General features: G+C 35.5%; 3 protein-coding genes across 3 annotated transcripts; all 3 read right to left on the minus strand.

Annotated features, from left to right (window-relative positions):
* Positions 1–14,230: 14,230 nt before the first annotated feature.
* Positions 14,231–14,768, minus strand: LOC148586490 (glu S.griseus protease inhibitor-like). Its single transcript, XM_088516016.1, has 2 exons — positions 14,707–14,768; positions 14,231–14,585 (listed from the first exon to the last, which is right to left on the minus strand). The coding sequence occupies exons 1-2, from the start codon at positions 14,726–14,728 to the stop codon at positions 14,392–14,394; spliced, it is 216 nt and encodes a 71-aa protein (XP_088372142.1). The 5' UTR covers positions 14,729–14,768; the 3' UTR covers positions 14,231–14,391.
* Positions 14,769–18,276: 3,508 nt separating this feature from the next.
* Positions 18,277–18,865, minus strand: LOC148586491 (glu S.griseus protease inhibitor-like). The gene is made up of 2 exons (XM_088516014.1): positions 18,783–18,865; positions 18,277–18,625 (listed from the first exon to the last, which is right to left on the minus strand). Exons 1-2 carry the CDS (start codon positions 18,802–18,804, stop codon positions 18,432–18,434), a joined length of 216 nt encoding a protein of 71 aa, XP_088372140.1. The 5' UTR covers positions 18,805–18,865; the 3' UTR covers positions 18,277–18,431.
* Positions 18,866–23,343: 4,478 nt separating this feature from the next.
* LOC148586492 (glu S.griseus protease inhibitor-like) lies at positions 23,344–23,638 on the minus strand. The gene is made up of 2 exons (XM_088516080.1): positions 23,620–23,638; positions 23,344–23,537 (listed from the first exon to the last, which is right to left on the minus strand). Exons 1-2 carry the CDS (start codon positions 23,636–23,638, stop codon positions 23,344–23,346), a joined length of 213 nt encoding a protein of 70 aa, XP_088372206.1.
* Positions 23,639–24,044: the final 406 nt, after the last annotated feature.

Below are 24,044 nucleotides of genomic sequence, written 5' to 3' on the forward strand. Positions count from 1 at the left end.
TAGAGAAGAATGGCAAATTTGTAGTATTGCCAAGTGGTGTGTGGGGCTTTCATGACAACCATCAAGGTATTTCGATGATGAGAAGCGTCATGTTTATTTTGGGATTTTGCCTTGTTTTGATCTTGAGGAAGGGCGAGTGGAATGAGTTGATTGGACATCCGAAGGACCGTGGAAAGAACCGGCTGAATTCGAGGGCGAATTCTCTCCAACAAGGGAAGAATGATGCGGATCGCAGGTTCCCTAGAAGTGCGATCGATCGCACATGTACCTGCGATCGAGTGCAATTCCAGACACTTGCGCACAAGGCCCCTGGTTGTGCGATCGATCGCACCTGTAGTTGCGATCAAGCGCACTCAAGCATATCTGTTCCGTAAAAGGGATATAAGAGACACTTATCTTAGTTTTAATCTTTTGTTTTAAACTAGGTTTCTTTGTTAGTTGTTATTTTATCTTATCTTTCAATTGTTCAGATCAGATTAGGTTCTTTATTAGTCTTCTATTTGGTTTAGTCTTCTTTGAAAATTCTAAAACGACTCCAAACGACACGTATTTAAATGTCTAGGTGATTCACAAAAATTAAGTGGAATAAGATTTTACCTAACAATCAATAATCAACCAAATACAGATATGTAATGAAAATTAAGAACACAGATATTTGGTTACGAAGAGGAAACCATTTAGAGAACTCTCTAAATGTAAAACCTCTCCGGGGCAGCCAAACCCAGGAAATCAATCCACTATAAGAAGAATAAGGAATACAAGAAGAATTACAAAACCTTTGCAATCTATTCTTCCTTGTACACGACAAGCGACCCACTTGACTTCTACCGCAGTAGCCCTTTCCAGAACATCTGGCACAATTCTTCTATAAGATTTCCTTTCACTGGAACTCCGATTGGCTTCACGTATCTAATCTTTTCTCACATAAACTAGAACAATATCTCTCTCTAAGCTCTCTGTTTTTGCTCTCAAAATACATACGTATAATAGGCAAAACAGATTGTTTAAATAGAAAATAAACTAACAAATCAGCAGCCATGTACGGACAGGGCTAATCTGGGGTCCGGACATGGCTAAGGTTACATATGCGTAACCTAGTGATGTCCGGACATCCAACTCTTGTGTCTGGACAGCCCATATAAAAAGGGCTTGCTGGAAATGGGGTCCGGACCCAGCTTCTGGCGGTCCGGACCTGCTCTTCAAAATGTTGTTTCTGGATATGGGGTCCGGACCCAGCTTCTGGCGGTCCGGACCTGCTCTTCTATAGGGAGAAAACAGCATTCTGAAAATACTGTCCAGTCTTGATCAACAGCTTCGATCGATGGGCATTTGAGGTCCGATTGAGCTGAAATTTTGTAGAGACGTTCATGATACATGAATCTACATTATGAATGGTGGAGATTGGATTCTGAGAATTCTATATCAGTGTTTGAGCCTATGAACAGTAATATACATTTTGGAACTGAATTAAGCCAACACAAGAACTAACAAACTCCCCCTTTGGCAATTCAGTGACAAAACCAAAATGCCGAGCCAATCCCATCATCTCCCCATATTTACTCCCCCTTTTTGTCACAGAATGACAAAAAGTCTTCATATTTCCTGAAACACTTCACAAAATACATCAAGGCATATGTGGAACAGGAATACAGAAATAAAACTCATGATAAAAAAAATGACATAGAATGCAAAATCATGAACACACATCACCAAAAAAAAAAAAAAAACTCCCCCTCAACATATGACTCAATAATCAACAAGAAGCTAAAAAACCCAAACATGTTTCTCCCCCTCTAAAGTCAAATGAACATACATGATACACACATCAATGACTCATGTATTGTACAATGAATTTCCCAAACATGCTCTAAATATACAAAATATACATGAGACTAGAAATTGCAAGAACCTCATATTGCTTAACCCAAGCAAAGAAAAATGTTACATTCAACCCATGCTTGTGTGGTGTGTGTGTAAGCCATCCAAAGAGAAAAAATTTCAACTTACAAAATGAGGAGAAAGTTTCACCACCATGAGGTTTTGACAAGTATATCAAATCAAAAGTCAAACCTTATCATACTAGGGCCTAGCCACTCTCATCCTATACATTTCTCTTTGTAATACATTTTGCATAAGTTTGACACAGTGAAATAAATTCCTTTTGGAATATGATCTTTTGATTTTATTTGTTTCACTATCTTGTTTATTTTTCTCTTTAAGAAAGTGTCCTAAAACTTTTGGTGCTTATCACAAAAGAGAAAGCAGGAATTTTTAAGCCCTAGGTTCAACTAGCATATGGTCAATTTGAAAAATATGACTAGTCAAAAACCTCATATGGTTACCTAACAGACCTCACAAATAAAGTGAAACAAAACTTCAATTTAAGCTTAAATGTGCACAAGATATAAAGCATAGGCAAAATGTACCACATAAGCTCAGGCTTTAGGTAACCACAAACACAAGTCTTTTGACACAAATTTTCATCTCATGCATATTAAGAACATTCCAAGACGCAAGGAATTAAATCCATAAAAAGCAACATGAGAAATTAATGGACTATCTAGGTGCATATGACAAAAATAAGGAGACAACCAAAAAAAATATTTTTTTTGTCTTTTTGAATTTTTTTAAAATAAAATGCACAAAATTAATGCAATGCATATATATATGCAAAACTGAAATTAAAAAAAAAAAAAAAAATGCAATGCAATGAATGCTACATGCTCTAGGATATGAAGAAATATGCAAGACAACCAATCCTAGGCATGTTATGAACCACCTTACTCTAGGTGAGTTCACCACCACTCCCCCTCAAAGGGTGAATGATATCGACCTTCCTAACCCAAACCTTTTTAACCCTAGGTACAAATTTGTGACTCTTGTCAAACTCATCTAACCTAGATAACACTCCTTTCATCATTATGCATAGCCCCTCAAAGCCTTTCTTAGAATATGAATTCTCACTCTTATGCTCACGAGGTCTCAATTTAAAACAATTAGGTCGAATATGACCAACTTTGCCACAATGATGGCAGGTATGGACAAATTTCGGAGAAGCTTGTCTCATATGAGGAGGGATATACATATACTTAGATCTAGACAAACATGACTCTACACCACCTTTTTCTTTCTTAGGAGCAGCCTTTTTATTCCAAGGTCTTTGGGATTTCAACTTATAACAATTTGGTCTAATATGACCAATAATCCCACAATGGTGGCATGTAGGAATGAACCTTTGAGAAGGTTGGTTCCTTGCAAGGTAAACAAAGTTGGAGTTGCTTCTAGGTAAAAAGTGTTCAACACGAGAGTACTTACCTTTCTTACCATTCCTACCTCTTGAGGTCGCAGTAGCTGTTTTCTTCTTTTTCTTTAAGACTTCTTTTGCTCTTCTTCTTGAGGAGTGAACAACAACTAGCTTATCTTTATCCAATGACTCTTCCAAGTTTTCTGTTTCAACAAAAACTTTCTTGGAAGAAGAAGCAAGGTTAGAGGAATGAGCAATAATCTTGTCAAAATCAATCCCAGGTTTATCACAAGTAGATTTTTGGGTATGCAAAATTTTGTCAAGATTATCATTAGAGAATTTTTCCAATAGAGTTTTGGACTCCATTAATTCATTTTCTAATGACTCAACTTTATTAGCAAGATCATGATTTTCAGATTTCAATGTTTTACACAAATCAAGAGAATCACTCAATTCACCAAGTAGCTCATCTTTATCATGTTCAGCCTCTCTGAGTTTCTTTAGGTTTTTGGAATTAATAACTTGTAGCTCAGAAAATTTCACAAACAACAAATTATAAATCTCCTGAAGATCAATTTCATTATCAGAATCACAATCAGAATAATACTGTTTATCAGAAGACATAATAGTTTCAAAACAATCAAGAGTTTGGGACATCTAGAAAGTATATAGGATCACACTCAGGAATTTAATCCTTTGATAGAGTGAACCTGCTCTGATACCAATTGAAAATTCTAAAACGACTCCAAACGACACCTATTTAAATGTCTAGGTGATTCACAAAAATTAAGTGGAATAAGATTTTACCTAACAATCAATAATAACCAAATACAGATATGTAATGAAAATTAAGAACACAGATATTTGGTTACGAAGAGGAAACCATTTAGAGAACTCTCTAAATGTAAAACCTCTCCGGGGCAGCCAAACCCAGGAAATCAATCCACTATAAGAAGAATAAGGAATACAAGAAGAATTACAAAACCTTTGCAATCTACTCTTCCTTGTACACGACAAGCGACCAACTTGACTTCTACCGCAGTAGCCCTTTCCAGAACATCTAGCACAATTCTTCTATAAGATTTCCTTTCACCGGAACTCCGATTGGCTTCACGTATTTAATCTTTTCTCACATAAACTAGAACAATATCTTTCTCTAAGCTCTCTGTTTTTGCTCTCAAAATACGTACGTATAATAGGCAAAACAGATTGTTTAAATAGAAAATAAACTAACAAATCAGCAGCCATGTACGGACAGGGCTAATCTGGGGTCCAGACATGGCTAAGGTTACATATGCGTAACCTAGTGATGTCCGGACATCCAACTCTTGTGTCCGGACAGCCCATATAAAAAGGGCTTGCTGGAAATGGGGTCCGGACCCAGCTTCTGGCGGTCCGGACCTCCTCTTCAAAATGTTTTTTCTGGATATGGGGTCCGGACCCAGCTTCTGGCGGTCCGGACCTGCTCTTCTGTAGGGAGAAAACAGCATTCTGAAAATACTGTCCAGTCTTGATCAACAGCTTCGATCGATGGGCATTTGAGGTCCGATTGAGCTGAAATTTTGCAGGGACGTTCATGACACATGAATCTACATTATGAACGGTGGAGATTGGATTCTGAGCATTCTATATCAGTGTTTGAGCCTATAAACAGTAATATGCATTTTGGAACTGAATTAAGCCAACACAAGAACTAACATTCTTTCATAGACTTCTAAACCAACTTTATTTTCATTGTTATTTTAGAATTAGGAGTCTTGGGCTATAAATATATATGCTTATATCCTTTAGCAATTCAGTTGTTGATTATTATTGATTTTGATTAATGAGAATACTCAGAGTTGAGTTTATTCTTCTTTTTCTTTAAACTTTAGAGAGTATATATTGTTTTTAGAAGAATTCTTAGATCATTGATAGAATCTAGGTCTAGAATTAGTTATCTGTTGCTTTATTGTTATTTTTCGCTGCAGTCTACTAAGTCACGCTGCATCACAAACCTAAAACCATAATTTGGAACCATCAAAGCAAATACAGAACAACCAAATCCATAACAAGTCCTGAAGTCTACTCAATAGAAGGTACAATATATACCATGTGTACACAAACCCGAGGAAAGTAAACATTTCCTCTTGCTCGAAGGTCTGCATGGATTTTACCATCTCAGGGTTATCCATGAAGAAGATTCTAGTTGAGTCATCAATAGAGAGTCTCCTACGTTGATTCGCATACAAAATCATCCTCGAAACCGCTGCTAACTATAAAATAAAACAACACATTTTACAGATGAAAAAATACAATTTTTTAAAAAGGGCACGATTTAGTGAATGTACAATATACAAGGTTTACTCAGTTATTTAGCAAAATGTTTGCTAATCATCATATGCAGTAATAAGTGTGATTTTCAGTTCAATCATAAGATCAACATTAGACCAACAAGCATTATTATTAAGGGATTGTTGCCACTGGATTACGTACATTAATCCCGCCAAATCACATCATTAATAGATGTTCAATAGAGATCTCTTTTACTATGTTAGTTAATGTGATGATATATGCTTTAATTGTTCAGTGGTTTGTCCTTGTCGATTTGGTTCTGGTCGATTTTTTCTTTCTTTAATTTTGTTTTGTTTTGCTTTTCTATGCTGATTAATTATTAAGTGTGATTTAGATAATTGATAAAAAAAATTAATTGGTTAAAAAAAGTAATTGGCATTATTTTTTTCAGAAAAAAAAAGCACATTATTTATTATCAATGACTACTTCGTATTGTCATTGCTAATGATGTTATCATCTTCGTCGTACGTGTTTATATAATGAACGACAACATGTTGTCGTTGCTAAAAGAATTAATATCAACGACGACATAACAATATTGTCTCTGTTAGAATTGATATCGGTGATGACAAGTTGCCTCATGTGAGGCATTTTTTACGGCGGTATGTAATGCTATCAACAACAACATTTATCATTGTCCTTGTTGATAATAGTTATTAGCAAGGACTTTGCGAGTCATCACCAATGAGTTTTTAGTGGTGTAAATGCGACTAGTATTACTCATTAGTGACGACATTAAGAGCATGTTTGTGATTGTATTTAAAAAATAGAGATTTCAAGTCAAAAAACACTTTTCATTTTTAAGCTTTTATAAAAAATGTGTTTTGGCCATTTTTAGAGTAAAAAAGTCAAAGAAGTACGTTTATAATTTTTTACTAAACACACTAATTTTTGTTTAGCACAGTTTTTTAGCTACTAAAAATATTTTTCAAAAACCAAATGCAGTTTCAAACAAGCTTTTAAGGCCTTAAGCGGCGACTTTTTTTTCGGTCGTTTGTTAAAGAACATATTTTTCTTGTAGTGAGCCTCAATAGGGTGGAGGCCAGCCTCCAATTTTTTGTTTCTTATTTTCTATGTAGAGACTTAATTTCCAACACTTATTTCTGTGCATGAAAGACTGAACCTTGTTTTCCAACGTATTATATTTTGTCATTTGTTTTTTTTTTTTTTTAAAAAAAATAAGTATGGGTTTTTAAAACAGTTTCTGTGAAAAAAAAAAAAATGAAAAAAAAGGAAGAAGAAAAACTGTTAATTTGTGTATTGAAAAGTAACTATTTTCGAAAACAAAAACTTAAAAAGGGTTTTCCTGCCAGGCCACGTCTGGAAACTTGTTGGATAATTATGTTTGAAAAGTCTTTCTAGTGTTTAAATTATATATACTGCCATCTTGGGCTGGTCAATAATGAAATAATGTTTACAAGTAACAAGCAAAAGCCATTCTGGCAGCGTAGTTTTTGCACAAACCAGCATCTTCGAACAATGAGTTACATATTTCAAACTTATCCTAAAGGTCAACAAATAACCTTTATATTGATCGTAAAGTCAAATCTTGAAAAAGAGAGCTAATAGATTATGCTACTCGGCTTTTTTTTTTAATTGAAAAAGGTTGGAGGGGCCGGAGATCAGTTGTGGCTATTTTACCAACCCGCGAAGGACTACTCAGAAAGGAATTAGACGATGTACAAAACCGCAGACGCACTCTCAAGACCAGCCGAGTCATAGCTTAACTGCCCGCCCCACTGGGGCATCAATGAGAATCAATGTGGTTTATACTAATTAGGGATGTAGATTCTTCATTGCAGAGATTCGAACTCACACACTAATACTTACCTAATCACTTAAAAATTTCTTTGAACCATTGAACCACCACCCTTGATGGTTGCTTCATGAATCTTTGTTTAGCAGGGAATGTGATTGTGTATAGCTAAAAGTCATTATACTTTTAATGACAACAAAATATTGTTACTAAAAACCATTTTTTTTTAGTGCAAAATTAAAATTACACTAATCATTATATAATGTAACAATGCACAAAAAAATGTTAGTTCTTATTAAGTTTTAAATACAATGTTTAATTTGGAGAATAGAAATCCTTATTTCATTTTAGTACGTGGGCAATCATAAAACATTTTTTTGACATGTCCGTACTTCTAAATAATATGGATTCAAAGCAATATATAGTTCCTTGTTTAGCAACCTAGCTAAAGCTTCTCATACTTTTCTGGTCCAGCTGAGAATTCTAGTCATTTACTACACCTCTTCACTTGGCTTTCCTCCATATTTTTGCTTTGTGCAAGTTGATCAGCCAGCCAAGGGGAGCTTTTTGGATCATCATTTTTAATGGTAACATGGCTGGGATATATATGAGATAGGCATTGGCACCTCAACAATTCATCCATCAAGGTGACGCTCTCGTGATTTGAACTCATGACCCTGGCTCTAATATCGTTTGTTGAACTGAGCCTTTAACCATCTCATCTAAAAATCAATTGGTATCCCGTGAGAGAAGTCAAAGAATTTTATGATATTCGAAATCGCAACCCATAAAACATGTTCTAAAAGCCGTTCACGTTATATATATATATACATATATACATATATATAAACAAGTGTATGCATGCGTGCGCACGTGTTATAATGAAAAACATGCAGGAAAGACATCATGGCCAGAGCTAGTAGGCATCAATGGACAGGCCGCCATAGCAATTATCATGAGCGAGAATCCGAGGGTGGTCAGGGCAGGGACAATTAAAGATGGACAAAAATGACCACTGATTTTCGTTTTGACAGGGTCTGTGTCTATGTTGATGAGCATGACATTGTGACTTCGGTTCCTAAAATCCGTAACAAGCTGTTCAGTGCTACCTAGCTGGGCGGGGATCGATACTGTATATAGAGTTAATATTGCTGTCTTTGATTGTGTTCATCATACTGTATGGTGTTTCCTTGGAATGCGTTCTAGCTCAGTGATTTGGTGATGAGTCGATCTGCGAATTTCAATTGTTTTGTTGGTATAAAGTTTGTGTGATTTTAATCTCTTACTTTACTCAGTTCGGTGTGCTATGTTTGGACAAATTCATTAAGGAATGACAAATAAATAAGATAACGAAATAAATGAAAATGAAGACAAGATTTTACATGGTTCTTCTATAATTGTTGAAATCACACAAACTTTATACCAACAAAACAATTGAAATTCGCAGATCGACTCATCACCAAATCACTGAGCTAGAACGCATTCCAAGGAAACACCATACAGTATGATGAACACAATCAAAGACAGCAATATTAACTCTATATACAATATCGATCCCCGCCCAGCTAGGTAGCACTGAACAGCTTGTTAACGGATTTTAGGAACCGAAGTCACAATGTCATGCTCATCAACATAGACACAGACCCTGTCACAACGAAAATCAGTGGTCATTTTTGTCCATCTTTAATTGTCCCTGCCCTGACCACCCTCGGATTCTCGCTCATGATAATTGCTATGGCGGCCTGTCCATTGATGCCTACTAGCTCTGGCCATGATGTCTTTCCTGCATGTTTTTCATTATAACACGCGCGCACGCATGCATACACTTGTTTATATATATATATATATATATATACACACAGAATTAATTAAGTTCAATCAATTAGCATATATATAAACAAGAGGCTAAAGATTTATCCCACCTCTATCTCTATATATTATAGATGCCTATTAATTCGCTTCACAAATTAAGAAGATCGAGAAGGAAAGGAAGTGAGGATAGCGACTTGCTTTGGTTATATATTGTTCCCACAATGCAAAAATCTTACCAAAGCAAGTCGCCATCCTCACTTCTTTTCCTTCTCGATCTTCTTAATTTGTGAAGCGAATTAATAGGTATTTATAATATATAGAGATAGAGATGGGATAAATCTTTAGCCTCGTGTTTATATATATAGCCGGTCCAGGAGTCTCATTGATGTTGAATTAATTATTGAACTTGGACGTGGGATGGAACTAAAACCTGTTTTCTTTTTTTTTTCTTCTTTTTTTATTAAATAACTAGAACGTGGAGGTCCTGGAGGCCAGGATGTACTGTTTGTTTCGAATCTTAGCACTAGGATGGCTTTAGGCAACCCCTAAGAAAAGAAGAAAAGCTTAATCCTTTTAATAAGGTAGGCAGGAATTGTGTTAGGCCAGCTTGGTTGTGAAAAGACAAGGGGGCGACGTGTTACAAACATAAATTAGTCTTTTCCTAGTACTAGAGGCAGAAATGGAAATGTTATCGTGGACGTCTGATTATTAGTTACAACCTAAAGTTTCATTAAAGTTGAGTTGATTGGTTAGCAATTGCGAACAGCATATTTTTTGGAATTTGTTTAATTTGATTCTGTTGATTTTGTTGCAGCTGGTGATCAACATGTACAAACATATGCGGATTTAACTTTTGTACGAAAAAATATGAGATCAAGCATTTCTAATCCTTATCGAGTTCAGAAAAACTTAGAACAATGCATGTGTGTTTGCCAAAAGACTGAAAAAAGATAGTCTATTATTTCTCTCAAAATCAATCCCGACATTCTTATCTTTTACATTATATCAATCACTTTTTATTATTATTCAAATACATCATTTTTTCTAACATCAATCAAATCTACTACAATTTCAGTTCACTTCATTTTTTAAGTCATTTGGCAAGCTGTTACCCATAATTAGTTATTATTGTGACGTATTTACAATTATGTCACTATCACCACATTACACCCTAACCTGTCGACAATGAATATAGTCAGGGTTATGTTATCGAATAATCTTTCCTTCGCCTTCGTGTCAGTTAGCATCAAAGCCATAATATAGATGTCCATCCAGTATTACAATCTAAGATCAATCATCAAGTCAAAGGAAATATTGCAAACCCAAACCTAAAACCATAATTTGGAACCATCAAAGCAAATACAGAACAACTAAATCCATAACAAGTCCTGAAGTCTACTCTGAAAATTCTAAAACGACTCCAAACGACACCTATTCAAATGTCTAGGTGATTCACAAATATTAAGCGGAATAAGATCTGACCTAACAATCAATAATCAACCAAATACAGATATGTAATGAAAATCAAGAACACAGATATTTGGTTACGAAGAGGAAACCATTTAGAGAACTTTCTAAATGTAAAACCTCTCCGGGGCAGCCAAACCCAGGAAATCAATCCACTATAAGAAGAATAAGGAATACAAGAAGAATTACAAAACCTTTGCAATTTACTCTTCCTTGTACACGACAAGCGACCCACTTGACTTCTACCGCAGTAGCCCTTTCCAGAACATCTGGCACAATTCTTCTATAAGATTTCCTTTCACCGGAACTCCGATTGGCTTCACGTATTTAATCTCTTCTCAAATAAGCTAGAACAATATCTCTCTCTAAGCTCTCTAATTTTGCTCTCCAAAAATACGTACGTATAAATGTAGCAAAATCGTGTTTAAATAGAAAATAACCCTAATAAGTCAGCCAGGTCCGGACCCTGCAAATCTGAGGTCCGGACAGGCCTCATAAAATGAACTTTCGGGAAATGGGGTCCGGACCCTGCTTCTGGCGGTCCGGACCCCTCCTTCAAAAGATCGTTTCTGGAAATGGGGTCCGGACCCTGCTTCTGGCGGTCCAGACCTCTTCATAAAATTGTTTCTGGAAATCAGGTCCGGACCTGGCTTCTGGCTGTCCGGACCGGCCCTTCTAAAATCAATTTTTCTGGACACTTTGAGATGCTTCATTTTCACCAACTTTACATGCAAACTGAATGAGCCAAAACATAACCCAACATACTCAATAGAAGGTACAATATATACCATGTGTACACAAACCCGAGGAAAGTAAACATTTCCTCTTGCTCGTAGGTCCGCATGGATTTTACCATCTCAGGGTTATCCACGAAGAAGATTCTAGCTGAGTACTCATCAATAGAGAGTCTCCTACTTTGATTCCCATACAAAATCATCCTCGAAATTACCGCTGCTAACTATAAAACAATATATTTTACAGATGAAAAAAATACAATTATATAAGGGCACGATTTTGTGAATACAATACACATGGTTTACATGTTATCATATTGTGAACTCAGTTATTTAGCAAAATGTTTGCTAATCATATGCAGTAATAAGTGTGATTTTCAGTTCAATCATAAGATCAACATTAGACCAACAAGCATTATTATTAAGGGATTGTTGCCACTGGATTACGTGCATTAATCCCGCCAAATCACATCAATAGATGTTCAATAAAGATCTCTTTTACTATGTTAGTTAATGTGACATATGCTTTAATTGTTCAGTGGTTTGTCCTTGTCGATTTGGTTCTGGTCGATTTTTTCTTTCATTTTGTTTTGTTTTGATTTTCTATGCTGATTAATTATTAAGTACGTGATTTAGATAATTGATAAAAAAAATTAATTGCGTAAAAAAAGTAATTGGCATTTTTTTTTTCAAAAAAAGAAAAAAGCACATTATTTATTATCAATGACTACTTCGTATTGTCATTGCAAATGATGTTATCATCTTCGTCGTACGCGTTTATATAATGAACGACAACATGTTATCGTTGCTAAAAGAATTAATATCAACGATGACATAACAATATTGTCTCTGTTAGAATTGATATCAGCGATGACAAGTTGCCTCATGTGAGGCATTTTTTACAAAGATATGTAATGCTATCAACAACAACATTTATCGTTGTCGTTGTTGATAATTGTTATTAGCAAGGACTGAGAATCATCACCAATGAGTTTTTAGTGCTGTAAATGCGACTAGTATTACTCATTAGTGACGGCATTAAGATTATGTTTGTGATTGTATTTGAGAAATTAATAAAGCTTTCAGGTCAAAAAATAATTTTCATTTTTAAGCTTTTATAAAAAGTTCGTTTTTGTCATTTTTAGAGTAAAAAAGTCAAAGAAGTATTTTTATAATTTTTTACTAAACATACTAATTTTCGTTTAGCACAGTTTTTTAGGCACTAAAAATATTTTTCAAGCTACCAAATGCAATTTCAAACAAGCTTTTAAGGCCTTAAGCGACGACTTTTTGTCATTTGTTAAAGAACATATTTTTCTTGTAGTGAGCCTCAATAGGGTGGAGGCCAGCCTCCAATTTTTTGTTTCTTATTTTCTATGTAGAGACTTAATTTCCACCACTTATTTTTGTGTATGAAAGACTGAACCTTGTTTTCCAATGTATTATATTTTTCCTTTTTTTTTTTTTTTTTTCCTTTTTTTTTTAAAAAAATTATGGGTTTTTAAAACAGTTTCTGTGAAAAAAAAAAAAAAAAAGAGAAGAAAAAGAAGAAAAACTGTTAATTTGTGTATTGAAAAGTATTTTCGAAAACAAAAACTTAAAAGGGTTTTCCTGCAAGGCCACGTCTGAAAACTTGTTGGATAATTATTGACCAGCCATCTTGGGCTGGTCAATATATATATAATCAAATAACGTTTACAAGTAATTGACAAGCAAAAGCCATTCTGGCAGCGTACGTAGTTTTTGCACAGCCAGCATTTTCGAACAATGAGTTACATATTTCATGAGAGCTAATAGATCAAACTTATCCTAAAGGTCAACAAATAACCTTTATATTGATCGTAAAGTCAAATCTTGAAAATGAGAGCTAATAGATTCTGCTATTCGGCTTATATATATATATATATATATATATATATATATATATATATATTTTTCCCTAATTGAAAAAGGTTGGAGAGGAAGACTAATTGTGGCTATTCTATCTGGGTGTGACTATAGTAGTACCAACTCATGGAAAACTGCTCAGGAGAGATCTAGACGGCGGAAACAACTGGTGCACCCTCAAAACCAGCCGAGCCATAGCTTAACCGCTCGCCCTACCGAAGCATCAATAGAAACCAATGCGGTTTATACTAATTAGGCATGAGGATTTTTCATTGCGGAGATTCGAATTCACACCCTAATACTTTCCTAACCACTTGAAAATTTCTTTGGGCCATTAAACCACCACCCTTGATGGTGGCTTCTTGAATCTTTGTTTAGCAGGGGAATGGGATTGTGTATAGCTAAAAGGCATCATACGTACTTTTAACGACAACAAAATATTGTTACTAAAAACCTTTTTTTTTGTAGTGCAAAATTAAAATTACACTGATCATTATATAATGTAACAATGCACAAAAAAATGTTAGTTCTTATTAAGTTTTAAATACAATGTTTAATTTGGAGAATAGAAATCCTTATTTCATTTTAGTACGTGGGCAGTCATAATAACATTTTCTTTAAATATATATATATTTTTTTGACATGTCCGCACATCTAAATAATATGGATTCAAAGCATCCAATAGTTCCTTGTTTAGCAACTTAGCTAAAGCTTCTCATACTTTTCTGGTCCAGCTGAGAATTCTAGTCATTTACTACACCTCTTCACTTGGCTTTCCTCCATATTTTTGCTTTGTGCAAGTTGATCAGCCAGCCAAGGGGAGCTTTTTGGATCATCATTTTTAATGGTAACATGGCTGGGATATATATGAGATAGGCAGCTAGCGTATGTATCAAGTATATATAACTAACGTGACCTTTTGAAACATCCAGGTTTGAAAGTTAATTAGTATTATTAATGAAAGCTCTCATTCAGCTAACTAAATAAATAAATAGATATATAAAAACTTGTAACTGATCATATATTTAAAAATAACAACTGAATCATCAACTACAATATGGACTTTATAAGCCCAAGATTATCCATAATAAAATAACATTGCAACAAGATAATAATAAGAGTAGCTAGCTAAGCCCTCAAGTCCAAGCTAATTAGCCCTATCCAATAGTAGGGACCCTTGAAACAATGCCGCTTTCATAAACCCAAACCCAAACCCTGTCGCAGCGAAAGTCACCCGTGACATCCGATCCTTCTACCACGATGATGGCATCGACAAGAGGATTCTCCCTCTCAATTGTGGCCTCCGCAACCGTACCTTGCACTCCCTCGAGCTCTGGCCATGAATTCTTCCCTACACAGCCTCAAAAACACTTGTGTTAGATCAAGGAATATATATATATATATATATATATATATATATATATATATATATATATACAGACAAGCACGCTTAATATATAGATATTCATTACCTTGACACTGATCTGATGCCATTCCTTCACTGTCTTATATATATTGATAACAATACGAGGTTTTATTTGTGATATGTTGTTGGGGTGAAAGACATTGGGTATTTATAGAGTTTCATTACATTAGCTTGTGGTTTGTCATTATTGACTTTGGAGATATATATCAAGCTTAGCGTGTGAATAGTAAAAAAAAAAGAAAAAGCTAAGGGTTCGAATTTTTCTTCTCTTTGAATTGAGATAGCTTCAAAGAAAAACTTAAGCCCTACGTCTTTGACATAACTACCACCATGAGGTGTCTGAGTATTAGCTGGAGTTTCCTTTGAATATTCCTTTTTCATTGCGCTAGCTGTTCTTGTATGTGATAAGCCTGACAGCTCTGGAAATATTTCTCCTTAAATGAAGATGATAATATATATGACATACCTGTTGGTCATTCAAGCCATTTCTTTATCTTTATCTTTCTCTTTCGATTTTTTCATGCTTTCAGCCGCTCAATGGCTAGCTAGCTGCTCTTTTTAGAGATTACAATGAAGTTAATTATGCCTCAGCATATCTTAAATAATCTGACTGGAGAGGAAAAAAGATTACCAATTAAATATATAGACAATTTCAGAGCAAGTAGGCGTGATCAAAATCAACTATGACCTAAATTCATTCGAACAAATATGATTAAGCATTTCTAATCCTTCTTGAGTTCAAAAACTCAGAACAATGCTTGACTTACCCATAATTAGTAATTACTGTGACGTATTTACAATTATGTCGCTATCACGACACACATAATGCCCTAACTTGTCGACAATGAATATAGTCAGGGGTGTGTTATTGAATAATCTTCAATACTTCACCCTCATGTCATTTAACATCAAGCCATGACATAGATATCCATCTAGTATTACGATCTAAGATCGATCATCAAGTCGAAGGACATATTGCAAACCCAAACCTAAAACCATAGTTTGGAACCATCAAAGCAAATACAAATCAATTAAATCCATAACATGCAAGTCCCGAAGTCTAGTCAATAGAAGGTACAATCCCAAGTGTACACAAACCCGAGGAAAGTAAACATTTCCTCTTGCTCGTAGGTCCTCGTGTATTTTACCAGCTCAGGGTTATCCACGAAGAATGTTCTAGCTAAGTCATCAATAAAGAGTCTCCTACTTTGATTCCCATATCAAGCCATCATCGAAACCACTGTTAACTATAAAACAACACATTTTACAGGTAAAATGATACAAGTATATATAAGTTCACGATTTAATGAGTACAATACATATGGTTTACATGTTATCATATAGTGAATTCAGTTATTTAGTAAAATGTGCGCTAATCATCTGCAATAGTGTGATCTTCAAAACAAGCATTATTATTATGGGATTGTTGCCACTGGATGACTACAATCCAGCCAAATCACATCAAGCGATCGATGTTCAATAGATCTCTTTTACTATCTTAGTTAATGTGATATATGCCTAACGACCTTTTAATTTAAAAACGCCTTGAAGACAAAAAACCTCTAATCTCTCTCTCTTGTCTTTAGCCAAGACGAAAAAGCTTGAGGAGGATGCCAAACCTTCTGGTTTCCCTCCTCCTCCCACCTCCCCTTTTCATTTTTTTGCTCACTTTCCTTTTGAGTTTCTCTCTTCATGCGAGAACTCATTTTTCTCTAGAGTTTTCTTGAAATCTATTCATTGTCTATGACAATTTATCCCTTGACCCTCACAAAAAACAGCAACCTCAATATACATTCCTCTCTGCTCACTTCACCCCTACCAAGGATCGTCTCCTCTAACGCTTCGTTGGCCGGATTTGTGTAGTCTTGAAGATCAACTTTTTTAAAGCCCGATCTCCTTCTCTTCATCAGCCTTAGCCAGAAACGCACCCCTCCTCCATCATCATCAGTGTTCCAGCTTTCTGACGAAGCTTTCTGCGGCTCCTACCAACCCCCACACGCCGGCGCATGGGACCCCCGAAGCCTTCCTCCATCGCAGCCGTTGTTTTTTGAGTTTTTCATGTTACTTTGTATAACTTTCTGTAATTTTCTATTGGTGCATTGCTTAGTGTTTAACCCGATCCGGTTGGGCTTCAAACTCTTTGTCTGTGAAGTTGATCTTTTTTTATTTTTGGTTTCTTTCCAGTTCTTTGAAGTGCTAGTGGTCTATTTGGATGAGGTTTTTGTTAACCCTAACTGGTTGGGCTTCAGACTCACTGTCCATGAAGGAAACATTTTTTCCATTGTTCATTTTCATCTAAATCTCTACTGCTTCTTAGAAAGCCTGTTTAGATGTTTTATAGGAGTATTCGTACTCCCGATGGTAGTGTCCATCATATTGCACATCGGCTTTCATCGGCTACATTCTCAAGTGATCACCTCCACTTTCACCTTCACTGAGGTGCTAGTGGTCTATCTAAGCTTGTTTTTAGCTTTTTATCTAAGCATGTTTTAGCTTTATGCATGTTCTGTAATCTCTTTTTATTTTATGAATGCCAGTTTGTTACAACAACAAAAAAAAATTGTGATATATGCTTTAATTTATTCAATGGTTTGTCCTTGGCGATTTGGTTCTGGTCGATTTTTATGTTTTATTTTTATTTTCTATGCTGATTAATTATTAAGTATGATTTTGATAATTGATACCAAAAAAAAAAAAAAATTAATTGGCTAAAAAAAATAATTGGCAATTTTTTTTCAGAAAAAAATTAAAAAAGCACATTATTTATTATCAACGACTACTTTGTGTTGTCATTGCTAATGATGTTATCATCTTCATCGTACATGTTTATATAATGAACAATAGCATGTTGTCGCTGCTAAAAGGATTAATATCAGCGACAACATAACAGTATTGTCGCTGTTAGAATTGGTAGGAGCGATGACAAGTTGCATCATGTAAGGCATTTTTAGCAACTTTAATGTGGTTATAAAAAAAATTAAATTTTTAATGACATGAGGACATGGATTTTATAATTTTTAATGTTGTTATAAAAAATTTCATTCACCCAAAAAAACTTAATATAACATGGTATGTGCTCCCAATTTCCTTCACACTCTGATGCCATTTTAATTTTTCGATTTTCCTTTATTCTCTTATATTAATAATATATATATGATGCATTGGTTGGACGAAAGATGGCGTTTTTATATATAGAGTATGATTACATTAGCTTGTGCCTTGTGGTTAGTCATTATTGACTATTTAGGTATGAATCTAAGGATTTGAATTTTTCCTTCTTTGTGAGATAGTTCAAAGAAAAAACAGAAAGTTCCTTATTTAGCAACCTAATAAGCTTCTCATACTTTTCTGGTCCAGCTGAGAATTCTAGCCATTTAATTTACTACACCTCTTGATCACTTGGCTTTCCTCCATATTTTTGCTTTGTGCAAGTTCGATCAGCAAGCCAAGAGGAGCTTTTTCATTTTTGGATCATCATTTTTAATGGTAATATGGATTGGATATGAGAGATCAAGTATATATAACTAACGTGACCTTTCGAATATCCGGGTTAATTTGGAAGTTAAAAAGTATTAATGAAAGCTCTCGTTCAGCTAATTAAATAAATAAATAGATAGATAAAAACTTGTAACGTCTGATCATATATTTAAAAATAGCAATTGAATCGTCAACAATATGGACTTTATAAGCCCAAGATTATTCATAATAAAATAACATTGCAATAAGATAATAATAAGTGTAGCTAGGCCCACAAGTCCAAACTAATTAGCCTTATCCAATAGTGGGGACCCTTGAAACAATGCCGTTTTCATCGACCCAAACCCGAACCCTGTCGCAGCGAAAGTCCCTTGTGACACCTGTTCCTTCTTTCACGATGATGGCATCGACAAGAGGATTCTCCCTCTCAATTGTGGCCTCCGCAACTGTCCCTTGCACTCCCTCGAGCTCTGGCCATGAATTCTTCCCTACACAACCTCAAAAAGACTTGTGTTAGATCAAGGAAAACATACTATATTACAATGTTGCTCGCGCGCGCGCGCACACACACACATATATATATATATATATATATATATATATATACTTACAGACAAGCACTCTTAATATAGAGATATTCATTACCTTGACACTGATCTGATGCCATTGTTTCCTTTTCCTTCACTGTCTTATGTATATTGATGACACCAACTTGTATTTGTGATATGTTGTTGGGCTGAAAGACATTGGGGGTATTTATAGAGATTCACTACATTAGCTTGTGGTTTGTCATTATTGACTTTGGTGATATATATCAAGCTTAGCGTGTGAATAAAAAATAAAAAAGAAGCTAAGGGTTTGAATTTTTCTTCTCTTTGCATTGAGATAGCTTCAAAGAAAAACTTAAGCCCTACATCTTTGACATAACTACCACCATGAGGTGCCTGACTATTAGCTGGAGTTTCCTTTGAATATTCCTTTTTCATTGCGCTAGCTGTTCTTGTATGTGATAAGCTTGACAGCTCTGAAAATACTCTCCTTAAATGAAGATGATAATATATATACGACTTACCTGTTCATTCAAATCATTCCTTTATCTTTATCTTTATCTTTATCTTTTGTTTTTTTTTCATGCTTTCAGCCACTCAATGGCTAGCTAGCTGCTCTTTTTAGAGATTGCAATGAAGTTAATTATGCCTCGGCATATCTTAACAAATAACAATATATATATATAGACAATTTCAGAGCGAGTAGGCGTGATCAAAATCAACTTAGGCTTTTATATATGTATGTGAAAATTGAGGTATATTTCATTTTTTGATCAAGGAGGCCTTTCAATGCTATATATATATATACGAGTTACATTGACTCAAATTAAGTGGGTTTAAATGGGTCTTTTAATTGAAAGGATGTCAATGAAATGATATTTTTAATGGAGTCATGACTCATGTAATAATAGATCAGTTCGACTGAAGCATAGTCTTACCTAATTAGCTCCATGAAAGCATTAATGGAACTCAATACAATTAATACTAATAGAATTAAGAATTCCTATTTCGGGAGTTGAACTCTCACCTTAGTTTATGCCAAACTACTTTGAAAATTTTCTTATGACCATGTACTAAACCACAACCACCAATGGTGATAAGATATCTAATGGTGATAAGATATTATTTTGTGGTACAATAAACAATTAAACCTAATTAATTTATAGGCTTTTTCCATGTCTTATGATTGACGAGGAATAGTCATAAGCTTTAAAGTTCTAGTCAATTTATATAAACTCTATTTCACACCAAAAATAATAAAATATTGATGACATTTCATCAATTTTCTCTTGTTTACCTGCTTGTCCACGAAAAAAAGAAAAACAGATGAATTTCTGCTTTTGTTTATAGGATACAATAGAGAAACTATTTCCAATATGATTTTATGCTTAAAAAATGACCTTGAAAATCTAAATAAATAATTTAGACCAAAAGACATCACCATCATATATAACACGTACAATTGGCACTTTTTATAAAATATTGTATACGGAAATGTACGTGTACTCACGTACGGCATGATTTTATTAACTAGAAAATAGAGATTTTCAACGTGAAAACAATAGTAATTGTCAAATTGAGAGCCATCTAAATCAAATATTTCTCGGTCGGCAGGCCTTAAAAGTCAGCACAAGATATATATGCTACACGCAACAGCTAGTTATCAAAATTGGAACGGAAATTGCTTAACTAGTTTGTAAGTAATAAAAATTGTGTGAATATATTTGTACTTTCCTTTTATTTAGTAATACCCAAATCCCAAATTACAAAAAGAACTAATTAACCACTACCTCGTACCCCATCATGTAATGTTTTTCTTTAATTCTTACCATGATTTTCTCAATTTATTTTCAAGTCCTGTCAAAAGATATGGACACGCATGCATATGATGTTTTATTTGTCAAATAATTCTAGCATCATTAAAACTTAGCATGTAGGGTTGATGAAGAGGATTATGTTCTTAGCATATTCTCACAAAATTTGTTTAGGATGAGATTACGCTAAGTAAATCCAAATAGTTGGCATTAAATACTAATCAAAGGATTATGATCACCTCTACTAAAAATTTATTACGAATGTCCAAATTTAGAAGTCAAATCCACGTACACGTATGAACACAAGAAACTACTAATTAATCTGTGATTCTGTGAATTTAATTATACCAGAGAATGGTTGGGCAATCATACTTTCAATCAAAATTTTGAAACAGTAATTTATCCTTTATAGGTTAAAAAAAAAAAAAAAAAGAATTTGTTAAAATGGACAACTCCCTCTCTTGCTATAAAACCATCTCGATTTGGTCAATAATAAGATAAGCAATTATTATGTTCAAAAGCCATATTAATGTGCCAAGTACGCCATCGAGGTGCCCTGCAAATCGTATTAGAGTAGAGAGCGTCTTGGGTACTGAGGTTGCACAAAAGGTGGACTTTGTGCCAGCCACTAAACGACTAACACATCAGCCTGGAGCAACTTAGAAAAAGTTGCTGGATGCACTAGATTATACCTTCTAATTAAACAGACCATGAGTTTTCTCAGTTTTCTTTCTCTCTCAGCTTTCTTTCGCCTACCGCCGCCTAGCTTGCCGTTGACCAATCCACCGCCGTCCAACTCACCAGCACTGCCCGGGAAAAGATGAATAGAGAAATCAAGCCCCGCCGCCGTCCAGCCCAGTTGACTACCGCCGCCTAGTTCACTACCGCCGCCCAGCTCGCCGTGGCCGAGCCCACTGCCCAGATCGCCGTCGTCTGCACCAATATCGCCACACCCGCACCACCCAGCGAACCCTGCCGCTCAGCCCACTCGCACCGCTCAGGAGTTCGAGCCTCGCCGCTGTCCAGCCCAGTTCACTGCTGCCGACCAGTTCACTACCGCCGCCCAGTTCGCCGTGGCCGAGCCCACTGCCCAGATCGCCGTTGTCTGCACTATAATATTTCATATAAAATAAAGGGACCAATTAACTTTTGATATTAAAAAAAAAAAAATCAAGAGAAACACCACATAATAATAACAACGTATACAAGCAAAGCCGCCGCCCAGCTACTTTTCATATGGGTTGCAAAGTTCTTTGTTTTTCAAGAAAAGTTGTCCTCAAGTGGTGTTTGCGGCGACGGCAGAGTTAGAGAAAAAACGTATAAAAGCTAGAGTGGAACAAAGACGGAGAGTTAGAGAAAAAAATATATATATATCACTTACCGGTGGTGGAAATCTGCCTGGGTGTGGCGGCAGTGGGCTGATATGTGGCGGCAGTGGGTGGTTGATGTTTGCGTTATAAAAGAAGAGTAATAACAGGGAAAATAAGGGTTTGGGTTTAATAATAAGTTGGTATAATCTAGTGCATTCAAACTTTTTTTCTAATTTGAAATAAGCTTAGTTGTCGATCATTGAGTGGTGGGCACAAAAAGTCACTTTTGTACAACCTCCACATATAAGTTATTCTCATTAGAGTAATATACACAAGTCATATTCAGAGAGCTAATAGATTATTCTAGTGCAATCATGCTCGGCTTCTTGAATCTTTATTTAGGAGGGAAATGTGCATATAAGAGATAATTCGATCAACAATAACACAGAATGAAAATTACTCCAAATATTACAAGCCTGCAGTCTTATTAATTATTAGGGGAAACTTCAAAAAACCCCCCTGAAGTTCCAGCCGATTTGAAAAACACCCCCTGAATTTTCAAAGCTCTCACTTAGACCCTCTGAACTTTGGTTTTCTCTCACTTTGGACCCCTTTAACATTAAACTACGTCGTTTTGGATGTTTTATACCCATTTTACCCTTCCCCAAAACTATGTCGTTTTGTGTCCAAAAATCACAACACATATCCAGCCCAAAACGACGTCGTTTTAAGCATATATATATATTTTTTTAAATTAAAAAAAGTAAAATATATATATATATAAAAAAAAACCGGGGGTTGCTTCAGCCACCCCTTGGCCGCTACAGCCACCCCCTGGCCGATCTGGGGGTGGTCGAACCACCCCCATGGCCAAGGGGGTGGTCCGGCCACCCCCTTGGCCAAAAAAAAAAAAAAAAAAGGGGATGTGGTGTTTTTGGGGGTGGCCGGACCACCCCCAAGGGGCTGGGGTGGTTTCGGCCACCCCATATGCACCCCCCCGTTTTTTTTTTTTCTTTCCCTTTTGGGGGTGGTCCGGCCACCCCCAGACCGGCCAGGGGGTGGCCCCGCCACCCCCTTGGCCAAAAATGGGGTGGTTCGGCCACCCCATTTTGGCCAAGAGCCACCCCAGTTTTTTTCTTTTTTTAAATTTTTAAATTTTTTCTTTTTTAAAAAAAAATAAAAATTAATGCCTAAAACGACGTCGTTTTAGGCTGGGTAATTTTAGGACACAAAACGACGTAGTTTTGGGGAAGGGTAAAATGGGTATAAAACATTCAAAACGACGTAGTTTAATGTTAAAGAGGTCCAAAGTGAGAGAAAATGGAAGTTCAGGGGGCTTAGATGAGAGTTTTGGAAATTCAGGGGGGGTATTTCAAATCGGCTGAAACTTCAGGGGGGTTTTCTGAAGTTTTCCCTAATTATTAAGTATAAAATACAATGGAAATCCTTAATTAATTATTTCATTTTATTTGGAATTGAAATTACAAGCTAGCCATGCAATCTTATTCACATGCAAGCGTGCATGCCTTGAGGCCTAGCCAATAACGGGGACCCTATAAACGATGCCATTTTTATCAACCCAAACCCAAACCCTGTCGCAGCGGAAGTCCTGTATGATAACCGATCCTTCCGGCACAATCTTAGCATCCACAAGCGGATTCTCCCTCTCAATTCTCACCTCAGCAACCGTCCCTTGCACTCCAACCAGCTCAGGCCATGATTTCTTACCTACAAAAAAGACGAGCAATTCAATATATATAACATGTAACTCATATATTTATACTTGGAATATTTCTAAATTATTCATTACCGTCACACTCTGAAGCCATCCTTTTCCTTGATCACCCTCTTATATATATTGATAACGTGTTTATTTATGATGTAGTATTGGTTGGGTGAAGAGATTGGGGGGAGGGGGGGGGGGGGGGTGTTTATATTTATAGAGTATCATTACATAACTTGTGGTTCGTCATTATTGACTATTTAGATTTGAAAGCTAAGGGTTCGAATTTTTTTTTTTTTCAAAGGAAAAAATTAGCAGCCCTTGACATAACTATCATGGTGAGGTGCCTGATAAGGATTAGCTGCAGTTTTCATTGAATATTCTTTTTTCCCAGGTTGCTCTTATATATATATATATATATTTGTGGTTCACATAAGTTCGCAAATCTAATGATTGATATATTAAATTTATAAGAAGAGAAATAAAAAAAATAAAATAAAAAATATTAACGC

This window comes from Corylus avellana, chromosome 4 (genome assembly GCF_965113065.1).
Source record: "Corylus avellana chromosome 4, dhCorAvel1.hap1.2, whole genome shotgun sequence".
Taxonomy (NCBI): Eukaryota; Viridiplantae; Streptophyta; class Magnoliopsida; order Fagales; family Betulaceae; genus Corylus; species Corylus avellana.